A 19,671-nucleotide genomic window follows, 5' to 3' on the forward strand; every position below is an offset into this window, starting at 1 on the left:
TGTCTTCTGAAAATAACTCAACACGCAGCCATTAATGTCTAAATAGCTGGCAACATAAGTGAGTACACCCCACAGTGAACATGTCCAAATTGTGCCCAAAGTGTCAATATTTTGTGTGACCACCATTATTATCCAGCACTGCCTTAACCCTCCTGGGCATGGAATTCACCAGAGCTGCACAGGTTGCTACTGGAATCCTCTTCCACTCCTCCATGATGACATCACGGAGCTGGTGGATGTTAGACACCTTGAACTCCTCCACCTTCCACTTGAGGATGCGCCACAGGTGCTCAATTGGGTTTAGTCCATCACCTTTACCTTCAGCTTCCTCAGCAAGGCAGTTGTCATCTTGGAGGTTGTGTTTGGGGTCGTTATCCTGTTGGAAAACTGCCATCAGTTTTCGAAGGGAGGGGATCATGCTCTGTTTCAGAATGTCACAGTACATGTTGGAATTCATGTTTCCCTCAATGAACTGCAGCTCCCCAGTGCCAGCAACACTCATGCAGCCCAAGACCATGATGCTACCACCACCATGCTTGACTGTAGGCAAGATACAGTTGTCTTGGTACTTCTCACCAAAGCGCCACCACACATGCTGGACACCATCTGAGCCAAACAAGTTTATCTTGGTCTTGTCAGACCACAGGGCATTCCAGTAATCCATGTTCTTGGACTGCTTGTCTTCAGCAAACTGTTTGCGGGCTTTCTTGTGCGTCAGCTTCCTTCTGGGATGACGACCATGCAGACCGAGTTGATGCAGTGTGCGGCGTATGGTCTGAGCACTGACAGGCTGACCTCCCACGTCTTCAACCTCTGCAGCAATGCTGGCAGCACTCATGTGTCTATTTTTTAAAGCCAACCTCTGGATATGACTCCGAACACGTGGACTCAACTTCTTTGGTCGACTCTGGCGAAGCCTGTTCCAAGTGGAACCTGTCCTGGAAAACCGCTGTATGACCTTGGCCACCATGCTGTAGCTCAGTTTCAGGGTGTTAGCAATCTTCTTATAGCCCAGGCCATCTTTGTGGAGAGCAACAATTCTATTTCTCACATCCTCAGAGAGTTATTTGCCATGAGGTGCCATGTTGAATATCCAGTGGCCAGTATGAGAGAATTGTACCCAAAACACCAAATTTAACAGCCCTGCTCCCCATTTACACCTGGGACCTTGACACATGACACCAGGGAGGGACAACGACACATTTGGGCACAATTTGGACATGTTCACTGTGGGGTGTACTCACTTATGTTGCCAGCTATTTAGACATTAATGGCTGTGTGTTGAGTTATTTTCAGAAGACAGTAAATCTACACTGCTATACAAGCTGTACACTGACTACTCTAAGTTATATCCAAGTTTCATGTCTATAGTGTTGTCCCATGAAAAGATATAATGAAATATTTGCAGAAATGTGAGGGGTGTACTCACTTTTGTGATACACTGTATGTGCATGTATTGTATTAAGTTTTTTATTGTTTTTATTGTTTGTATTTTGTGGTTTTACTCCATTCTGATGCACATCTACATTAACTGCATCTCTCACAATGCATGACGATTTTGTGACGTGCAAAGTGACCGCATCCCGCCACTAGATGTTGAGAAATGTTTACAAATAATCCCAAATTGCACAAGAAAAGAAAATTGAAGCAGAAGGAAGGTAATTTAATGAAAGATGGGAAAGTGAATACAAGTTTGTGCTTCAAGAAGTATACATTTGACATTTTGACACCAAACACAGACTTTAGCCTCCAAGAAAAACAACAAATTGTCTAAGACTTAAAAGGCAGACTGCAATCACAGCAGGATACGTTACAATCGGCCCTTTGAGGGCCACTATAATGCAGATGCGGCCCTCGATGAAAATGAGTTTGACACCCCTGGCTTACAGTGTTTTTTGTTATTCAGACAAATAGAAAGTGATAGAAAGTGTGCCCATACAGAAGGAATAAGCATACTGTGTAAACGCATTCTGTGTCAAGTACTTACACTGGTGCCAGACTTCATGGGATTTCCCAAGTCACAGCTCAGGTAGCGCGTCTGGTTCTCTGTTTCGTAGCTGCATGTCAGCTGGGACAGACTCTGGAGAAAGACAAAACACAGCCGGAAAGCAAACATGACTAATTGGCTTATTCACCTCTTTTGGTAAATGAAACAATCATTTGTTTGAAACAGTAGCACAAAGGTTCAGTAGTACAATAAACTGTTTCTCATTTATTTAAGTAAAATGGTTTTCCATTGATTGATAAAACGTACAAACTACCTCCATACAACAAACATGACCACACAAAATGTACCAGTGGATTGAAAAAGAAGTCACTGATCAATTTAACTTTGCGGGCTACAGTTAACATCTGCAAGGCTTGTATCATGTTAGCAGGTGCAAAATGACTCACACTTAGACAATGGAGAAAGACAAAATATGACTTATTGCCTTAGTTTCCTATTTTGCTGAACTCTAGAATTCCAGACACACTACTTTGATGTTTGAAACAGTAGGTTTTTTTTTTCCTTTTGACTACCCCCCTTATTTAAGGGATTGGCACAGTGGAACACTCTGGTCCACATGCCTGATATGGTACAGTTTTTACAACAAATGCCCTTCATTATGCAACCCTTCTTGTTTTAATATCTGGGCTTGGGACCAGCCATAAGAGCACACTGACAGGACAGGGGAACATCAAAATGGCTAGTCTGTTAGGCTACCCCCCAACCCCCCAGACATTGTCAATCATGTCTGTGTAGATGTCCAACCGGCCAATAGCACAGATGAGATTCAAACTCTAGATCTTAGCAGTAGTTGGCTAGCGTATTTTACCAATAACTAATAGCAGAGGGTGTTCACAATACCTAGTAAACACTCTCTCACTCTCTCACACCAGCTTTTCAATGTGTCTTGTGCAGTAACACAGTAACTGGGGCCCACCCAGTCCATCACAGGTCAGACACACATATACAGACACACGTACACACACCCATTCACCTATAGGACAATTCAGTGTCTCCAATTAACCTAAAAAGCAAAAGAAGGTTGGTATAAAGTTTTGTCTCTTAGACTAAGAATAATCAAAACCAATACTGTTTAAAATATATGTTTTACTTACTTTTCTGTAATTATTGAGCAAAAGTGCTAATTATTCAAAATAATTGTTCCTATTTCAATAGATTCAGTAGACCATGTGAAAAAGTGGCTACTACAGAACTACTACTTTTTAAGGCGCTGTACATGGGTTCTCAAAACTCTCACAAGAAAACAGCCTGTGTCTATAAATAGCTTTTACACATATATCAATAAAAAAGGCTGTGCAAAACAAAAGACAAAGGCTTAATAGGTGATGTCTGGTATACAGCTGTGAAAAAAAAAAACACACCTGAATGCTGGTTTGTAAAAGTTACCTCATTATTGCGAGCGATACCACTATAGTCCACCTCAGAAGGAAGCACCACATAGAGCTCTGCTTCATATGCGCCACCTCCATCATTTCGTGCATTAAACGTCAGCGTGAGTGCGTTATCATCGCCCACGTATGCTTCTTTGCGGTCCCTACAAAAAAAAAAACAATAAGAAAAACAGCTACTTTATTACAGCAAATATAACTGTTGATCTGGTTAATAAGCATGGCAAATATACAGAAATTACAATGCATATGGATGGAATTAGTGTTATAAGCAAAATAAAAGAATCCATTTTCACCATTGTAACTTCTACTAATAATAATAATGACAATAATAATATGATCAATATGTTGTTCTGAGGTTTACAAAGACTGCAAAAGATGCTTCCCAGTTAATGTGCACTGAACTTGTAAGATTTGCAGCCAATATATACACCGATCAGTCATAACATTAAAACCACCTCCTTGTTTCTACATACACTGTCCATTTTATCAGCTCCACTTACCATATAGAAGCTCTTTGTAGTTCTACAATTACTGACTGTAGTCCATCTGTTTCTCTGCATGCGTCTCTGACTTTACATTTACAAGGTGGACCAACTAGGTAGGAGTGTCTAATAGAGTGGGCAGTGAGTGGACACGGTATTTAAAAACATCAGCAGCGCTGCTGTGTCTGATCCACTCATACCAGCACAACACACACTAACACACCACCACCATGTCAGTGTTACTGCAGTGCTGAGAATGATCCACCACCTAAATAATACCTGCTCTGTGGGGGTCCTGGGAGAGTTCTGACCATTGAAGAACAGCATGAAAGGGGGCTAACAAAGCATGCAGAGAAACAGATGGACTACAGTCAGTAATTGTAGAACTACAAAGTGCTTCTATATGGTAAGTGGAGCTGATAAAATGGACAGTGAGTGTGGAAACAAGGACGTGGTTTTATTATTATGGCTGATCAGTGTATGTACATAGCAGTATATGTATTTTCCAATGTAGAAATAAAGTCTTACAGGCATCAGATCAGAGCCTGTGCTTGTAAAACACCACCTACTAGGTTTTCCAAGTCCCCTCCTCTATGCAGTCACCACCCCTTTTTCTTTACCTCTTTTTTTCCAAGGCACTGAAAACAATGAGAAATTCCATAGGAGGGCCAGACAGACGCTTCCAATTACTGGTTGGCCTTGTAAGACTGCACTGAAGTAAATTTGGGTGCTGCACTTGGATAGTGGCTGGAGGATGATTAAGTGTAACCTCCTAAAACTGTTCTCAAATGATCAAGTCCGTGTCCTTCTACTGGGCTAATAATTTAATGTCAACATGTAACTTGTAATATACTTAATATATGACCACCATGTCTGTAATGTCCTATTGTAATACTGTGAGAAGAAAAAAAAAGCCACTGGCTGAGAGGGAAGTATGGAAACAATTTCAACAAAGAGCCAACAAAACTTTGCTGTATTTGAAGCAGCAAAGTGTGCCAAGAGCCAGCTCTGTTATAGGTTCCACAGCTTGGCAAGGATTATAGACACGACTACAAGCTGGCTCCTTTCTATTAGTATAAGTTCAGAATAGTAATACTCCCTACAACTACTGTCTAATTTTCCAGAATTCAATCTGATCGGCTTAAACGACTGCTATATTTTCTTGCTTTTGTAATGTCCGTCATACGCACGGCAGTCATGTTAAATCACGTGTAAAAGTACATGACTAAACGGTTTAAGACACAGCACCAGAATGCCTAAGATCTACATGTGTTAGAACATTAGAGGGCTTAAATTTAGTAAGTTGATGTTGTTTTTTGCTGAATAGTGTGACGGATAAGCAAACTGAACCAAGACTAAATGCTTTACGTGCAAAAAAGGGAAAGCAGCATGGACAGCTTGGGCAACGGCAACTCCCTGAATTTTCCAAACCCTGCCTACTTCTAGCCCATTTTTTTCCCACACACACAGCACCGGCCAATTTCAGTCCATGCGACACAGCTCCCCTTCCTGTTTTCACTCTGAACAATGTGTGTATGTACTTTCCTTCTCTAATCTCACATGGGAACTGGAAAATTTTGATCATTAACAATTACCCCTTTAAAAACAGTACAATAAACTGTTTCTCGTTTACTCGAGTTAGTTTGTTTTTCACTGATTGCTAACACTTACCACCCATAACCACACAAAATGCATCATTGGATCGGACAAGATGTCAAGTCCAATCTTATACTAATCCATTTAACTTACAAGCTACAGTTAACAACTGCAAGGCTTGTATCATGTTATTTATTGTCTAGCAGGTGCAAAATCACTTACCCATACACAGAAAGTTTCAAGTCAGGAACACATATGTTGTCTTCTCCACAGTCCAGTAAAATCTGGGCCTGAAAAACAAGTGTCAGGGGAAAACAAAGTGTAAAACAGGCTTCGTTTGTCAACAGGCTAGAAGAGGAAATCTTGTCCTGGGACAAAAAAATAAAAATCACTAGAGCATTCTGAATATCCTACTTTGTATTAATTGGCAATCAATCAATCTTAAACATTAAATTGTCCACTGAAAAGCAGTGTAAATTGCACATATCTGTCCACACATGCACTTACAAGTAAATGCTAAACAGCTATGGGGTGATGCCACATACATTATTAAACATTCATAATTTATATCATCACTTAACCAATACACATCAAATTGTTCCCTCAAGAGCTGTTGGTCCTTTCAACCTGTGGGTAGCACTGTCGCCTCACAGCAAGAAGGTCCTGGGTTCGATCCCCAGGTGGGGCGGTCCGGGTCCTTTCTGTGTGGAATTTGCATGTTCTCAGCGTGTCTGTGTGGGTTTCCTCCGGGTGCTCCGGTTTCCTCCCACAGTCCAAAGAAATGCAAGTGAGGTGAATTGTAGATACTAAATTGTCCAAGGACTGTGTTCGATATAACCTTGTGAACTGATGAATCTTGTGTATAAGTAACTACCGTTCCTGTCATGAATGTAACCAAAGTGTAAAACATGACGTTAAAATACTAACAAACAAACAAACAAACATTTAAACCTGTATCCAACAGCTGCTGGTTACATTAGAAAGCTGAGCTGCAGATCTCACATGCACTAGCACCACATTGTAAGCTGTGCTGAAATCAACCTGATTAACACTGGCTGCAGATGCACCAGTTTAATACGTTTAACCACTAATCTGACATCGTGTCGAATTATGTTTATGCTTCCAGTGTGTGCTGCTTTAACTCAAACAGGACATTTGTACGCAATAAAAATCATAAATGGGAAAACAATGAATTAGTTTAATGATAAAGTATCAATATTCTTTGATCAACATGTTCAATTTTGTTCTTGTTATGCTTTTTACCCAATTTTCCCCCCAACCTAGTAATATCCAATGACACGTTCATATTTTGCTGTCTCTACTGCTGATGACCTCCACTCCTGACTGAGGAGAGTTGTAACTAACACACGCTCCCTCCTACATGTGCAGTAACCGACCACAAATTTTTTACTCGCACAAGACAAGTTCATATGGAGATCCATATCGTGCATTTCCGTTATCCCCCGTCTCTGTGTAGGCGCTATCAATCAGTCAATTAAAACCCCGGCATTCCCACTCTCAGGTGAGCCAGTCATTGTCCGTATAGGCACCTGGCCTGTCGGTAGCAGTTCGAAATGTCAGCTCTGTTGTGCTACCATGTTTTATCACTGTGCCACCCAAGCACCATCAGTTCTGTCTTTTAATAGATTAATGGCTACAAACTTGTTTAAAATCAACAATCTGAATGCTGTTTTAACCTACCTATTTCCAATATACACTGATCAGCCATAACATTAAAACCACCTCCTTGTTTCTACACTCACTGTCCATTTTATCAGCTCCACCTACCATATAAAAGCACTTTGAAGTTCTACAATTACTGAATGTAGTCCATCTGTTTCTTTGGATGCTTTGTTAGCCCCTGTAATGCTATTCTTCAATGGTCAGGGCCCCCACAGGACCACCACAGAGCAGGTATTATTTGGGTGGTGGATCATTCTCAGCACTGCAGTGACACTGACATGGTGGTGGTGTGTTAGTGTGTGTTGTGCTGGTATGAGTGGATCAGACACAGCAGTGCTGATGGAGTTTTTAAACACCTCACTGTCACTGCTGAACTGAGAATAGACAACCAAAAAATATCCAGCCAACAGCGCCCCGTGGGCAGCGTTCTGTGACCACTGATGAAGGTCTAGAAGATGACCAACTCAAACAGCAGCAATAAGTGAGCGATCGCCTCTGACCTTACATCTACAAGGTGGACCAACTAGGTAGGAGTGTCTAATAGAGTGGACAGTGTATTTAAAAACTCCAGCTCATTCCACTCATACCAGCACAACACACACTAACACACCACCACCATGTCATTGTCACTGCAGTGCTGAGAATCATCAACCACCCAAATAATACCTGCTCTGTGGGGTCCTGACTATTGAAGAACAGGGTGAAAGCAGGCTAAAAAGGTATGTAGAGAAATAGATGGACTACAGTCAGTAATTGACGTGGAGCTGATAAAATGGACAGTGTGTGTAGAAACCAGGAGGTGGTTTTAATGTTAAGGCTGATCAGTGTACAGTTAAGATTTTATGTATCTAACTTTGGGGGAACAATTTAGGGAAGGTGCTTGTATCAGAATAAAAGTCCTTGGCTTGAAGACTTCGATGTAGAGAAACTCTTGTGGTCTGCACAAGGCCCTGCACAAAGCACCTGCAGGACTGACCACACAATTACCAATGCACAAAACCCCAATCCACATATAAGCCTTCTGCCATGAACTGCACGCGACACCACCCAATCACAGGCGCGCACCAACATGCCTCAGTCATGGCAGAAAGAAACCGGTGAAGAAATAAACAGCCATCTGTATTGATAACAAGGAGAGAAAGACCAGGGATTGCTAATTGCTCCTGCATGATGCTGTGACTTGTGTAAATTTGGATGACAAGATGGATAAGAAATAGAAAAGGAAGATTAGAAAGAGTGCAGCACCCTCCCTGTAATCAAATCTCACTAAGCTCTAATTAGGGCCATGGAGGGAGGCCTCCTGTACAACTTACTAAAGCTGCATAGTGGCCTGATTTCAACCTCTGGAGGAAGTGGAAAAAACTAAATGAAAACCATTATTTAAGGTGATCACGGCAGCTAGACAACAAGTTCAAGCGGATTAAATAACATATTAAGCTAGTGATAATTAAGATAATCCCATCATGTAAAAGTAGCATCCATAAGAGGGTTAGGGGTTCATTTAAAGGCCTGTTAACACCAGTAAAAATAAAAGAATTACCAGCACCAAAGAAACCACTAGGACTAAATTTGCTTCAAAGGACCTTGGACCAACTACATCTAAAATAAACAAATATATCCAGCCCTGTTTTCAGAGCTTAATCCGTTACTCCATTATGATCCAGCTGAAGGAAATTATCAACGAGTAAAAAAAACATGGAAAAGCATCAGTAATATTTCATTCAGCAGAGGACAGAGAACCGCCAAGGACCAAAATACCCAGCGCCACACATACACAGTTCCAACAAAGAAACTACTTTTAAGTTATGTTATTTCAAATGTGGTGCCTAATATGGATTTTTCAGAAAACTGGGAAACAGTGTCCATATGGTGCACAAGGCAAAGCACTCGAATACAGTTACAGTTACAGTTGACTCTATAAGAAAACCGGAGCAAAATAAATACAACCCCAAATCAGAAAAAGTTGGGACAGTATGAATAGTGCAAATAAAATAAAAATGCAGTGTTGCTTACATTTACTTTGACTTTTATTTGATTGCGGACAGTTTGAACCCAAAATATTTCATGTTTTATCTGCTCAACTTCATTTCATTTGTTAATATACCTCCATTCCTGCATTCAGGCCTGCAACACATTCCAATTTAGGGCTAGTAATGAGGTGATGATGTCAACAGGTGATTGTAATCATGGTTTGGTACAAAAGCAGCATCCAGGAAAGGTTGAGTCTTTGATGAGCAAAGATGATCAGATGATCTCCAGTTTATCAACAAATGTGTGAGAAAATGATTGAAATGTTTAAAAACAATGTACCTCAAAGAAATATTGGAAAGGATTTGCATATTTCTCCCTCTACAGTGCATAATAGGATGAAATGATTCAAGGAATCAGGAGGAATTTCAGTGCATAAAGGCCAAGGGCGCAAGCTTAAGCTGAACGCCAGTGATCTTTGACCCCTCAGACGACACTGCATCAAGAACCGCCACTCAACTTTGGCAAACCTTTGTCAAGCACTACAATACAATACAATAAAATAAGATTCTGATTGTGATTCTGATACAGAGTTACATGCACAAATGCCAATTAAAACTTTACTGTGCAAAAAAAAGCCTTATGTTAACCATGTCCAGAAGTGCTGTCGACTTCTCTGTGCTTGGAGGCATCTAGGATGGACCATCACACAGTGGAAACGTGTATTGTAGTCAAATGAATCAGCATTACAAGTCTTTTTTGGGGAAAAAATGGATGCTGTGTGCTCCGGACCAAAGATGAAGAGGACCATCAAGACTGTTATCAGCAACAAGTCCAAAAGCCAGGGTCTGTCATGGTATGGGGCTGTGTCAGTGCCCTTGGCAAAGTTATTTTACATGTCTGTGATGGCAGCATTAATGCAGAAAAGAACATTGAGATCTTAGAGCAACATGTGCTGCCATCAAGACGTCATCATTTCCAGGGACGTCCATGCATTTTTCAACAAGACAATACATTAGACAAGTTTGCAGGAAGAATGAGACAAAATAAAAGCTGAAACACTAAATCACTTGGTATCCTCGGTGCCAAAATGTCTTTTAAGTGTGGTGAAAAGGAATTCCAACATTACAAAGTGGTAAGTGTCCCAACTTTTTTTGGAATGTGTTGCAGGCACAGAATGGATGCAGGAATGGAGGTATATTAATAAATGAAATGAAGTTGAGCAGATAAAACATGAAATATCTCAGGTTCATTCTGTCTGCAATGAAATAAAAGTCAAAGTAAATGTAAGAAACTAAAGTAAATGCCCCCAAAATGCACCTCTAATTGATAGACTGGTCTACATCAGCCCTGTAAGCTACTCCTGCTGGGACAATGAAAATCTTTCCATTGTGTATACGCCTTGCATTTTATTTGTAGACCATTTGGAGCACTTCCTAGATGTATGTTTTGGATAAGAGGACGACTGGAGGGAAGGAGGAACTGGTTACAGAGTTCCAAGTTGCAAAGCCATAGCGTTAAGTCTCTTTCATCAAAAAGTTAGTGTTAATGACAAAGCTTCGTGTCATGTACACATCCTGAAATGCTGATTTATGAGTTAGAATCCTTTCACATATGGCTGACACACAATGTGTCTATACCACATGTGGATAATTTAAATCATGTAATGTCAAAACGGTGCTGTTACTTCCTTACAATGTCTTATTTACATCTACGGCATTACAAATACAATGCAAGGCACTAAGGATTAAAGGCATTGCTCAGGGGTCCAACGGTGGCAACCTGACTGTGGCAAGGTTTGAACACCAGCTAATGTGTTTTTTTATGGTCATAATCTAAAGCGTTTGTTGCTGAAATGCCACTGGCATTTACACAGATCAGGCATTACATTAAAATTTCTACACTCACTGTCCATTTTATCAGCTCCACTTACCATAAAGAAACACTTTGTAGTTTTACAATTACTGAATGTAGTCCATCTGTTTCTCTGCATGCCTGGTTAGCCCCCTTTTATGCTGTTCTTTAATGGTCAGGACCCCACAAGACTACTACAGAGCAGGTATTATTTAGGTGGTGGATCATTCTCAGCACTGCAGTGACACTGACATGGTGGTGGTGTGTTAGTGTGTGTTGTGCTGGTATGAGTGGATAAGACACAGCAGCGCTGATGGAGTTTTTAAACACCTCACTGTCACTGCTGGACTCCAGCGCTCCATGGGCAGCGTCCTGTGACCACTGATGAAGGTCTAGAAGATGACCAACTCAAACAGCAGCAATAGATGAGCGATCGTCTCTGACTTTGCATCTACAGGGTGAACCAACTAGGTAGGAGTGTCTAATAGAGTGGACAGTGAGTGGATACAGTATTTAAAAACTCCAGCAGCATTGCTGTGTGTGATCCACTCATACCAGCACAACACACACTAACACACCACCATGTCAGTGTCACTGTAGTGCTTAGAATGATCCACCACCCAAATAATACCTACTCTGTAGTGGTCCCGACCATTGAAGAACAGGGTGAAAGCAGGCTAAAAAGTATGTAGAGAAACAGATGGACTACAGTCAGTAATTGTAGAACTACAAAGTGCTTCTATATGGTAAGTGGAGCTGATAAAATGGACAGTGAGTGTAGAAACAAGGAGGTGGTTTTAATGTTATGGCTGATCGTTGTATATACATGTTGTTTTGCATTCCTCAAGGGAACTCGTGTGGTGTGATGCTAAGAGCCTGAGTTCTAGGGGGTTGAATACCAGACTGGGCTCACAAATACAGGAAACGCACGGCAGTACTTGAACCTAGCCACTAAAAGGACATATCAGTGCAACAGTTGCACCATTATTTATCTGGTTTCAAGCCCAGATAAATAATACGGTTGTGCCAGAAAGGGTATCCAGTGTAAAAACTATACCATACTAAATATGCAGACACACGATCCTCTGTGGCAACCCCTAGTGGGAGCCACCCAAAGGAATCATTTATGCATGTTTTGCATACCTTAGACAGTGGCTACTATGATTAGGCTCCATGCTTCCTCTAATGACCCTTAACAAGCAGCTATAGCTCTTTTAGTGCTTTCCTCATCTTTCAAAGCAATCAGTTTAAGCTTCCCGTGCTTTACAGGCACTGATTAGCTTTACTTTTAAATACTTAGCTTAATATAAGCAAGTGGAATTAATATCATTTACACCACATACATCCAGCCTACAATTTCCTCTCGGTGTGCACTGATCAGCCATAACATTAAAACCCCCTCCTTGTTTCTACACTCACTGTCCATTTTATCAGCTCCACTTACCATATAGAAGCACTTTGTAGTTCTACAATTACAAATACAAAAAGCCTGCTTTCACCCTGTTCTTCAATGATCAGGACCCCCACAGGACCATCACAGAGCAGATATTATTTAGGTGGTGGATCATTCTCAGCACTGCAGTGACACTGACATGGTGGTGTGTTAGTGTGTGTTGTGCTGGTATGAGTGGATCAGACACAGCAGCGCTGCTGGAGTTTTTAAATACCGTGTCCACTCACTGTCCACTCCTACCTAGCTGGTCCACCTTGTAGATGTAAAGTCAGAGATTGCTAATCTATTGCTGCTGTTTAAGTTGGTCATCTTCTAGACCTTCATCAGTGGTCACAGGACGCTGCCCACGGGGCGCTGTTGGCTGGATACTTTTGGTTGGTGGACTTTTCTCAGTCCAGCAGTGACAGTGAGGTGTTTAAAAGCTCCAGCAGCATTGCTGTGTCTGATCCACTCATACCAGCACAACACACACTAACACACCACCACCATGTCAGTGTCACTGCAGTGCTGAATGTTCTGTAGTGGTCTTGGGAGAGTCCTGACCATTGAAGAACAGCATGAAAGGGGGCTAACAAAGCATGCAGAGAAAAAGATGGACTACAGTCAGTAATTGTAGAACTACGAAGTGCTTCTATATGGTAAGTGAAGCCGATAAAATGGACAATGTGTGTAGAAACAAAGAGGTGGTTTTAATGTTATGGCTGATCGGTGTATACCGCTTTACTCCACTTTCTCTTGAAGTGAAGTCTCATACAATATCAAAATACTAGATTTTAAATGTAACATTTTAATGGATGTGCTAAACCTAACAATTGTATAATTGTATTTTGTACAGATTAAAACAAAATGTTTCAAAAGTTCACATTTTGGATAGTACTCAAACAGAGCATGCATACCTTTTGCTCAATGAGCTCAGGGGTCTGATAGTTGAGGATTGGACGAAGACCATGCTTGTCAGCAGGAGCCTGTGCATCCAGACTGAAGTTGAGGGCAATGAAGATGGAAGAGAGCTTATCCCGAAACTCCGTTTCATCCTGTGCTCAGGCAGAAGGAGTTTAAAAAGTCTGATCATTCAGGTATATTCGGTCATGTCTTACAGCCAGCTCTCGGTGCCATTACTCACCCTCAGATAGATTTTGGTCTCATGGCAGACCTTGGCATCATTAGGCACTTTGAATTTTCTTTGTAGACTGGCCTGCTGTGTGTCCAAAAACAAAGCTCTGCTAACAGCTCCCTTCTGCTTCTGCTTTAGCCGGTCTAGCTGAACTTCTACGTTGAACACTATGACCCACACATGCACACAATCAGAATATGCCCCTCATGCAGGGAAGCGCATTTTACCTTCATCCATCAAGATATTACACAGCAAGCAAAGCAATAAACAGTCAATTATAGATTTTATTAATTTTATTAAATATAATCATAAAACATCAATACAAAACCTACGGCATCATGATAAAGCACAAAGTAGCGGAAAGGCAGCAGTTGTGTCCTAAATGTTTGTGTATTAGGATTTTAACATCATGTTTTTACACTCTTTGGTTCATGACAGGAACGGTAGTTACTCATTACACAAGGTTCATCAGTTCACAAGTTTATATTGAACACAGTCATGGACAATTTAGTATCTCCAATTCACCTCACTTGCATGTCTTTTGACTGTGGGAGGAAAACCACGCAGACACGGGGAGAATATGCATACTCCACACAGAAAGGACCCGGACCGCCTCACCTGGGGATCGAACCCAGGACCTTCTTGCTGTGAGGCGACAGTGCTACCCACTGAGCCACCGTGCCTTCCTTTCAACACAAAACCCACGGCATCATTATAAAGCACAGAGCAGAGGAAAGGCAGCATTACTACAAAAAACGGTCGTGTCCCAAATACCAAGCAGTATGTTGAGTTCAAACCTTATAAATTGCATCATTATGGCTATAAATAGTCTACACTGCGGAGTTAGTAGTGTGTTTTTAAACCCTGGGTTATGACCCTTTGGTGGGTTGCGAGCCAAAATAATGAGTCACATAGAAAAATTTAATAAACAATTTTTTCTCCAATTTTCTCCCCTAATTTAGTCGTATCCAATTACCCTGATTGTGTTACGCTTCACCTCTACCGATACAACCCTCCACTGACTGAGGAGCTTCGCAACTGACACACGCCCCCTCCGACATGTGTGCAGTACCGACTAAATCTTTTCACCTGAACGAGGCATGTTCATATGCGGATCGGTTTTGTGCACGGAGAGCCAAACCTTGATCAGCATTATTCCTTAACTCTGCGCAGGCACCATCAATCAGCCAGCAGAGGACGTAATTGCACCAGTTATGAGAAACTCTGGTCCAGCTCATCCCACCCTGTAAATAACAGTCAATCATTGTTCATGTAGCCACCCAGCCCAGTCGGATGGCGGAGCCGAGATTCGATACGATGTATTCGAAATCCCAGCTCTGGTGTGCTAGCGTATTTTACCGCTGCGACACAGAGTGGCCAAATAAACAAATTTTAACAGGCATATAAACAAAAAGTGAACTTGTACACAAACACCCCTTGTGGAGGCTTTACGTTACATCTTACAGTAAGGCCAGATTGCCACTATTTTATCAATTAAGTATATTTTGTTTCGTGTTTCGTTTTGATGCATTGTTTGTGTTGTCTGAGTCGTGGTAAAAATTACGGACAAAACGAGAGTCGCTTGAGAAAAGTTAAAAAAAAAAACCTGCTTTAGCTTACCTCTGCTCTGAATGCTCGAGGGAATGATACAACAAGTGTTTAATTTTCTGATGCGTGTCGAAGTTCTTTTTTTTTTTTTTTTAGACTTATCCAGTGTGCATTCCGTATATAAAATAGGAGCTATATAGGAGAATATAAAGGGTTCCTCTGAAAAGTGCTTACTGGTGAGAACTTCATAAAGAAACATTTTTGCCAAGCATTACTAACTGTGCATAATAGGAGACAGGTATAAGCTGCTGGCTCACCTAGATTTTCTGGAAGGTGCTTCCCACTGGCTGAAAGGCAGAAGCTCAAGTTGACACTGCAGAAAGTAAAACAGAGACATAATGTGAAAAAAACTTTTGGACACACACAAACAATGGATTTTTTTGCTTTTCTGACATAAAGACTTAAAAAATTCAAAACATTTAAAATAGCATAAGTGGATGAAACAACTAAATAAAATAAAAAAAATAAAAGATAGTTAAATTGCGACCACCTCCCTGTTTTTACACTCGCTGTCCATTTTATCAACTCCATTTACCATATAGAAGCACTTTGTAGTTCTACAATTACTGACTGCAGTCCATCTGTTTCTCTACATACTTTTTTAGCCTGCTTTCACCCTGTCAGGACCCCCACAGGACCAATACAGAGTAGGTATTATTTGGGTGGTGGATCATTCTCAGCACTGCAGTGACACTGACATGGTGGTGGTGTGTTAGTGTGTGTTGTGCTGGTATGAGTGGATAAGACACAGCAATGCTGATGGAGTTTTTAAACACCTCACTTTCACTGCTGGACTAAGAATAGTCCACCAACCAAAAATATATCCAGCCAACAGCACCCCGTGGGCAGCATCCTGTGACCACTGATGAAGGTCTAGAAGATGAGCAACTCAAACAGCAACAATAGATGAGCGATCATCTCTGACTTTACATCTACAAGGTGAACCAACTAGGTAGGAGTGTCTAATAGAGTATTTAAAAACTCTAACGGTATTTAAAAACTTCAGCAGCACTGCTGTGTCTGATCCACTCATACCAGTACAACACACTCTAACACACCACCATGTCAGTGTCACTGCAGTGCTGAGAATAATCCACCACCTAAATAATACCTACTTTGTAGTGGTCCTGTGGGGGTCCTGACAGGGTGAAAGCAGGCTAAAAAAGTATGTAGAGAAACAGATGGACTGCAGTCAGTAATTGTAGAACTACAAAGTGCTTCTATATGGTAAATGGAGCTGATAAAATGAACAGTGAGTGTAGAAACAAGGAGGTGGTTTTAATGTTATGGCTGATTGGTATATACAGGTCCTTCTAAAAAAATTAGCATATTGTGATAAAGTTCATTATTTTCCATAATGTAATGATAAAAATTAAACTTTCATATATTTTAGATTCATTGCACACCAACTGAAATATTTCAGGTCTTTTATTGTTTTAATACTGATGCTTTTGGCATACAGCTCATGAAAACCCAAAATTCCTATCTCAAACAATTAGCATATTTCATCCGACCAATAAAAGAAAAGTGTTTTTAATACAAAAAAAGTCAACCTTCAAATAATTATGTTCAGTTATGCACTCAATACTTGGTCGGGAATCCTTTAGCAGAAATGACTGCTTCAATGCGGCGTGGCATGGAGGCAATCAGCCTGTGGCACTGCTGAGGTGTTATGGAGGCCCAGGATGCTTCGATAGCGGCCTTAAGCTCATCCAGAGTGTTGGGTCTTGTGTCTCTCAACTTTCTCTTCACAATATCCCACAGATTCTCTATGGGGTTCAGGTCAGAAGAGTTGGCAGGCCAATTGAGCACAGTAATACCATGGTCAGTAAACCATTCACTGTGAGCAGGTGCCAGGTCGTGCTGAAAAATTAAATCTTCATCTCCATAAAGCTTTTCAGCAGATGGAAGCATGAAGTGCTCCAAAATCTCCTGATAGCTATCTGCATTGACCCTGCCCTTGATAAAACACAGTGGACCAACACCAGCAGCTGACATGGCACCCCAGACCATCACTGACTGTGGGTACTTGACACTGGACTTCAGGCATTTTGGCATTTCCTTCTCCCCAGTCTTCCTCCAGACTCTGGCACCTTGATTTCCGAATGACATGCAAAATTTGCTTTCATCCGAAAACAGTACTTTGGACCACTGAGCAACAGTCCAGTGCTGCTTCTCTGTAGCCCAGGTCAGGCGCTTCTGCCGCTGTTTCTGGTTCAAAAGTGGCTTGACCTGGGGAATGCGGCACCTGTAGCCCATTTCCTGCACACGCCTGTGCACGGTGGCTCTGGATGTTTCTACTCCAGACTCAGTCCACTGCTTCCGCAGGTCCCCCAAGGTCTGGAATCGGCCCTTCTCCACAATCTTCCTCAGGGTCCGGTCACCTCTTCTCGTTGTGCAGCGTTTTCTGCCACACTTTTTCCTTCCCACAGACTTCCCACTGAGGTGCCTTGATACAGCACTCTGGGAACAGCCTATTCGTTCAGAAATTTCTTTCTGTGTCTTACCCTCTTGCTTGAGGGTGTCAATGATGGCCTTCTGGACAGCAGTCAGGTCGGCAGTCTTACCCATGATTGCAGTTTTGAGTAATGAACCAGGCTGGGAGTTTTTAAAAGCCTCAGGAATCTTTTGCAGGTGTTTAGAGTTAATTCGTTGATTCAGATGATTAGGTTAATAGCTCGTTTAGAGAACCTTTTCATGATATGCTAATTTTTTGAGATAGGAATTTTGGGTTTTCATGAGCTGTATGCCAAAATCATCAGTATTAAAACAATAAAAGACCTGAAATATTTCAGTTGGTGTGCAATGAATCTAAAATATATGAAAGTTTAATTTTTATCATTACATTATGGAAAATAATGAACTTTATCACAATATGCTAATTTTTTGAGAAGGACCTGTATATATATATATGTGAAAATATGGCCAAAAATAACAGCAAAAGAAAACTAGGAAAAATGTTTAAATAAATAAAACACAGATGAGAGCAAAGAGTAAAGGAAAAGAAAACAACAGCTCACAAGAGTCCAGACAGCTTTTGACCCAAGTTGCAATAAATAGGAGTGCATTCCCATGTGCACCCTTTAGCCTGCATGTACTTTGTGTCACATGTATGCATGTGTACTCGCTCCCTCCCTAAGACGCATGTGCAGCTCTGATGCTTTCCAGCTGTGCTCCACTACCAAACAATCTCTCATTCAAAGCCACCGTCAGCCCTACTCACTCTTTCCCTCTATCCTTCACCATTCTCCACCCCCACCCACAGCCCCACCATCTCCAGGCAACAAGCTGTAATCAAGATGTGTGTATACACCGCCCCTCCCGTATGAATCAGACCAGAAAAGGGGAAAATCAGGACAAAAAAGAGCCAGAGCAGTTTCCTTTCCCTTAACAGATGAAAAAAAATGCAGGATGCACATGTCTAAACAGTCACACTGGAGGAAGAAAATGGCATTTTATGCTTTTCTTCACCTTCCTGCTTGAGACCTGGCCATTAGGGCAGTTAAACTCACACTGAAAGGCAATGCTAATGGCCTAACTACACCCCCATTATAACAACAACATCTGTTTACCTATGCTTACAAAGGTGAATTGTTCCTCTAAACGGCTCCTTTAAAAGCTGTTTTAACTTCTACTGGACTATTTTCACTACAGGTTCTTAATATTTTAGTTATAAATAGTATTAAATGTTATAAAGATGTATAAAAAAAAGAAAGAAAAAAAAAAAACACACCAAGAAACATGTATTGTTTGATTTCCACTGCTGAGAGCGCAGGTCTTCTCCTCTGGATTGATCATGGTTGGGTACACATTTAGGGTGGCGCTGGCGTTGACAATGGGACGAGATCTGTAAGAGAGCACCTTAGCATTATGCATTTACTGAATATATAATTTTAAATTGAGTTTAATTCCACAAGAAACAACTTACTTACCTATAAAGAACGGCCTTGTCGACTCCAAATGCTCCCACAATTAGATCTAGTTAGCAAAACATGGAAAACAGACAAAATAACATCATTCAGTTTATAATGAGTACCACGTTAATACTGGGTAGGGATGTTCTTTGCATTCTTGCAAACATTACTTTGGGCCATGTTGGCAGGATTGCATCACATAATTACATACATTTGTCAGCTGCACATTCAGCAAGCCCACCTACCGCGGATATCTGCAGTTGGCTCAGATTACAGGATCATGTCCATCTGCCCTGGGCATGGAGGCACAGGTGACTGTCTGTGGTGTGCTCTTTAATCAGACGGCCTGAGTAATTCACTGCACCTTGGAGATCCTTTGAAAAGCTGTGCTTGTTAAGCTTTTACTTGCTGGCTAATTGATTTTGCATTGTATGGTGCTCATTGTATGGTATCAACTCATGACTCGCAAACAACAAGTCCCTAGCGTCAGCATGTGTTAACATTAGTTAGAACAAAAGTTAATGTGTTAACATTAGTTAATTAGCATGTGTTAACATTAGTTACATATGACAATTATATATATATATAAAAACAATTGTC

At 41.1% G+C, this 19,671-nt stretch overlaps 1 protein-coding gene across 1 annotated transcript in view; it reads right to left on the reverse strand.

Moving 5' to 3' along the window:
- Positions 1-19,170, reverse strand: part of itga5 (integrin, alpha 5 (fibronectin receptor, alpha polypeptide)) — a 38,838-nt gene extending 19,668 nt beyond the window's left edge. Inside the window, exons 1-8 of the mRNA XM_063015878.1 lie at positions 19,090-19,170; positions 18,891-19,004; positions 15,415-15,470; positions 13,559-13,716; positions 13,332-13,469; positions 5,700-5,767; positions 3,395-3,542; positions 1,988-2,080 (exon numbers count right to left, since the gene is read on the reverse strand). Coding sequence (XP_062871948.1) covers positions 1,988-2,080; positions 3,395-3,542; positions 5,700-5,767; positions 13,332-13,469; positions 13,559-13,716; positions 15,415-15,470; positions 18,891-18,955 — 726 coding nt within the window. The 5' untranslated portion in view covers positions 18,956-19,004; positions 19,090-19,170. The remainder of the gene's footprint in view (positions 1-1,987; positions 2,081-3,394; positions 3,543-5,699; positions 5,768-13,331; positions 13,470-13,558; positions 13,717-15,414; positions 15,471-18,890; positions 19,005-19,089) is intronic.
- Positions 19,171-19,671: the final 501 nt, after the last annotated feature.

This window comes from Trichomycterus rosablanca, chromosome 19, assembly GCF_030014385.1.
Source record: "Trichomycterus rosablanca isolate fTriRos1 chromosome 19, fTriRos1.hap1, whole genome shotgun sequence".
In the NCBI taxonomy this organism is placed as follows: Eukaryota; Metazoa; Chordata; class Actinopteri; order Siluriformes; family Trichomycteridae; genus Trichomycterus; species Trichomycterus rosablanca.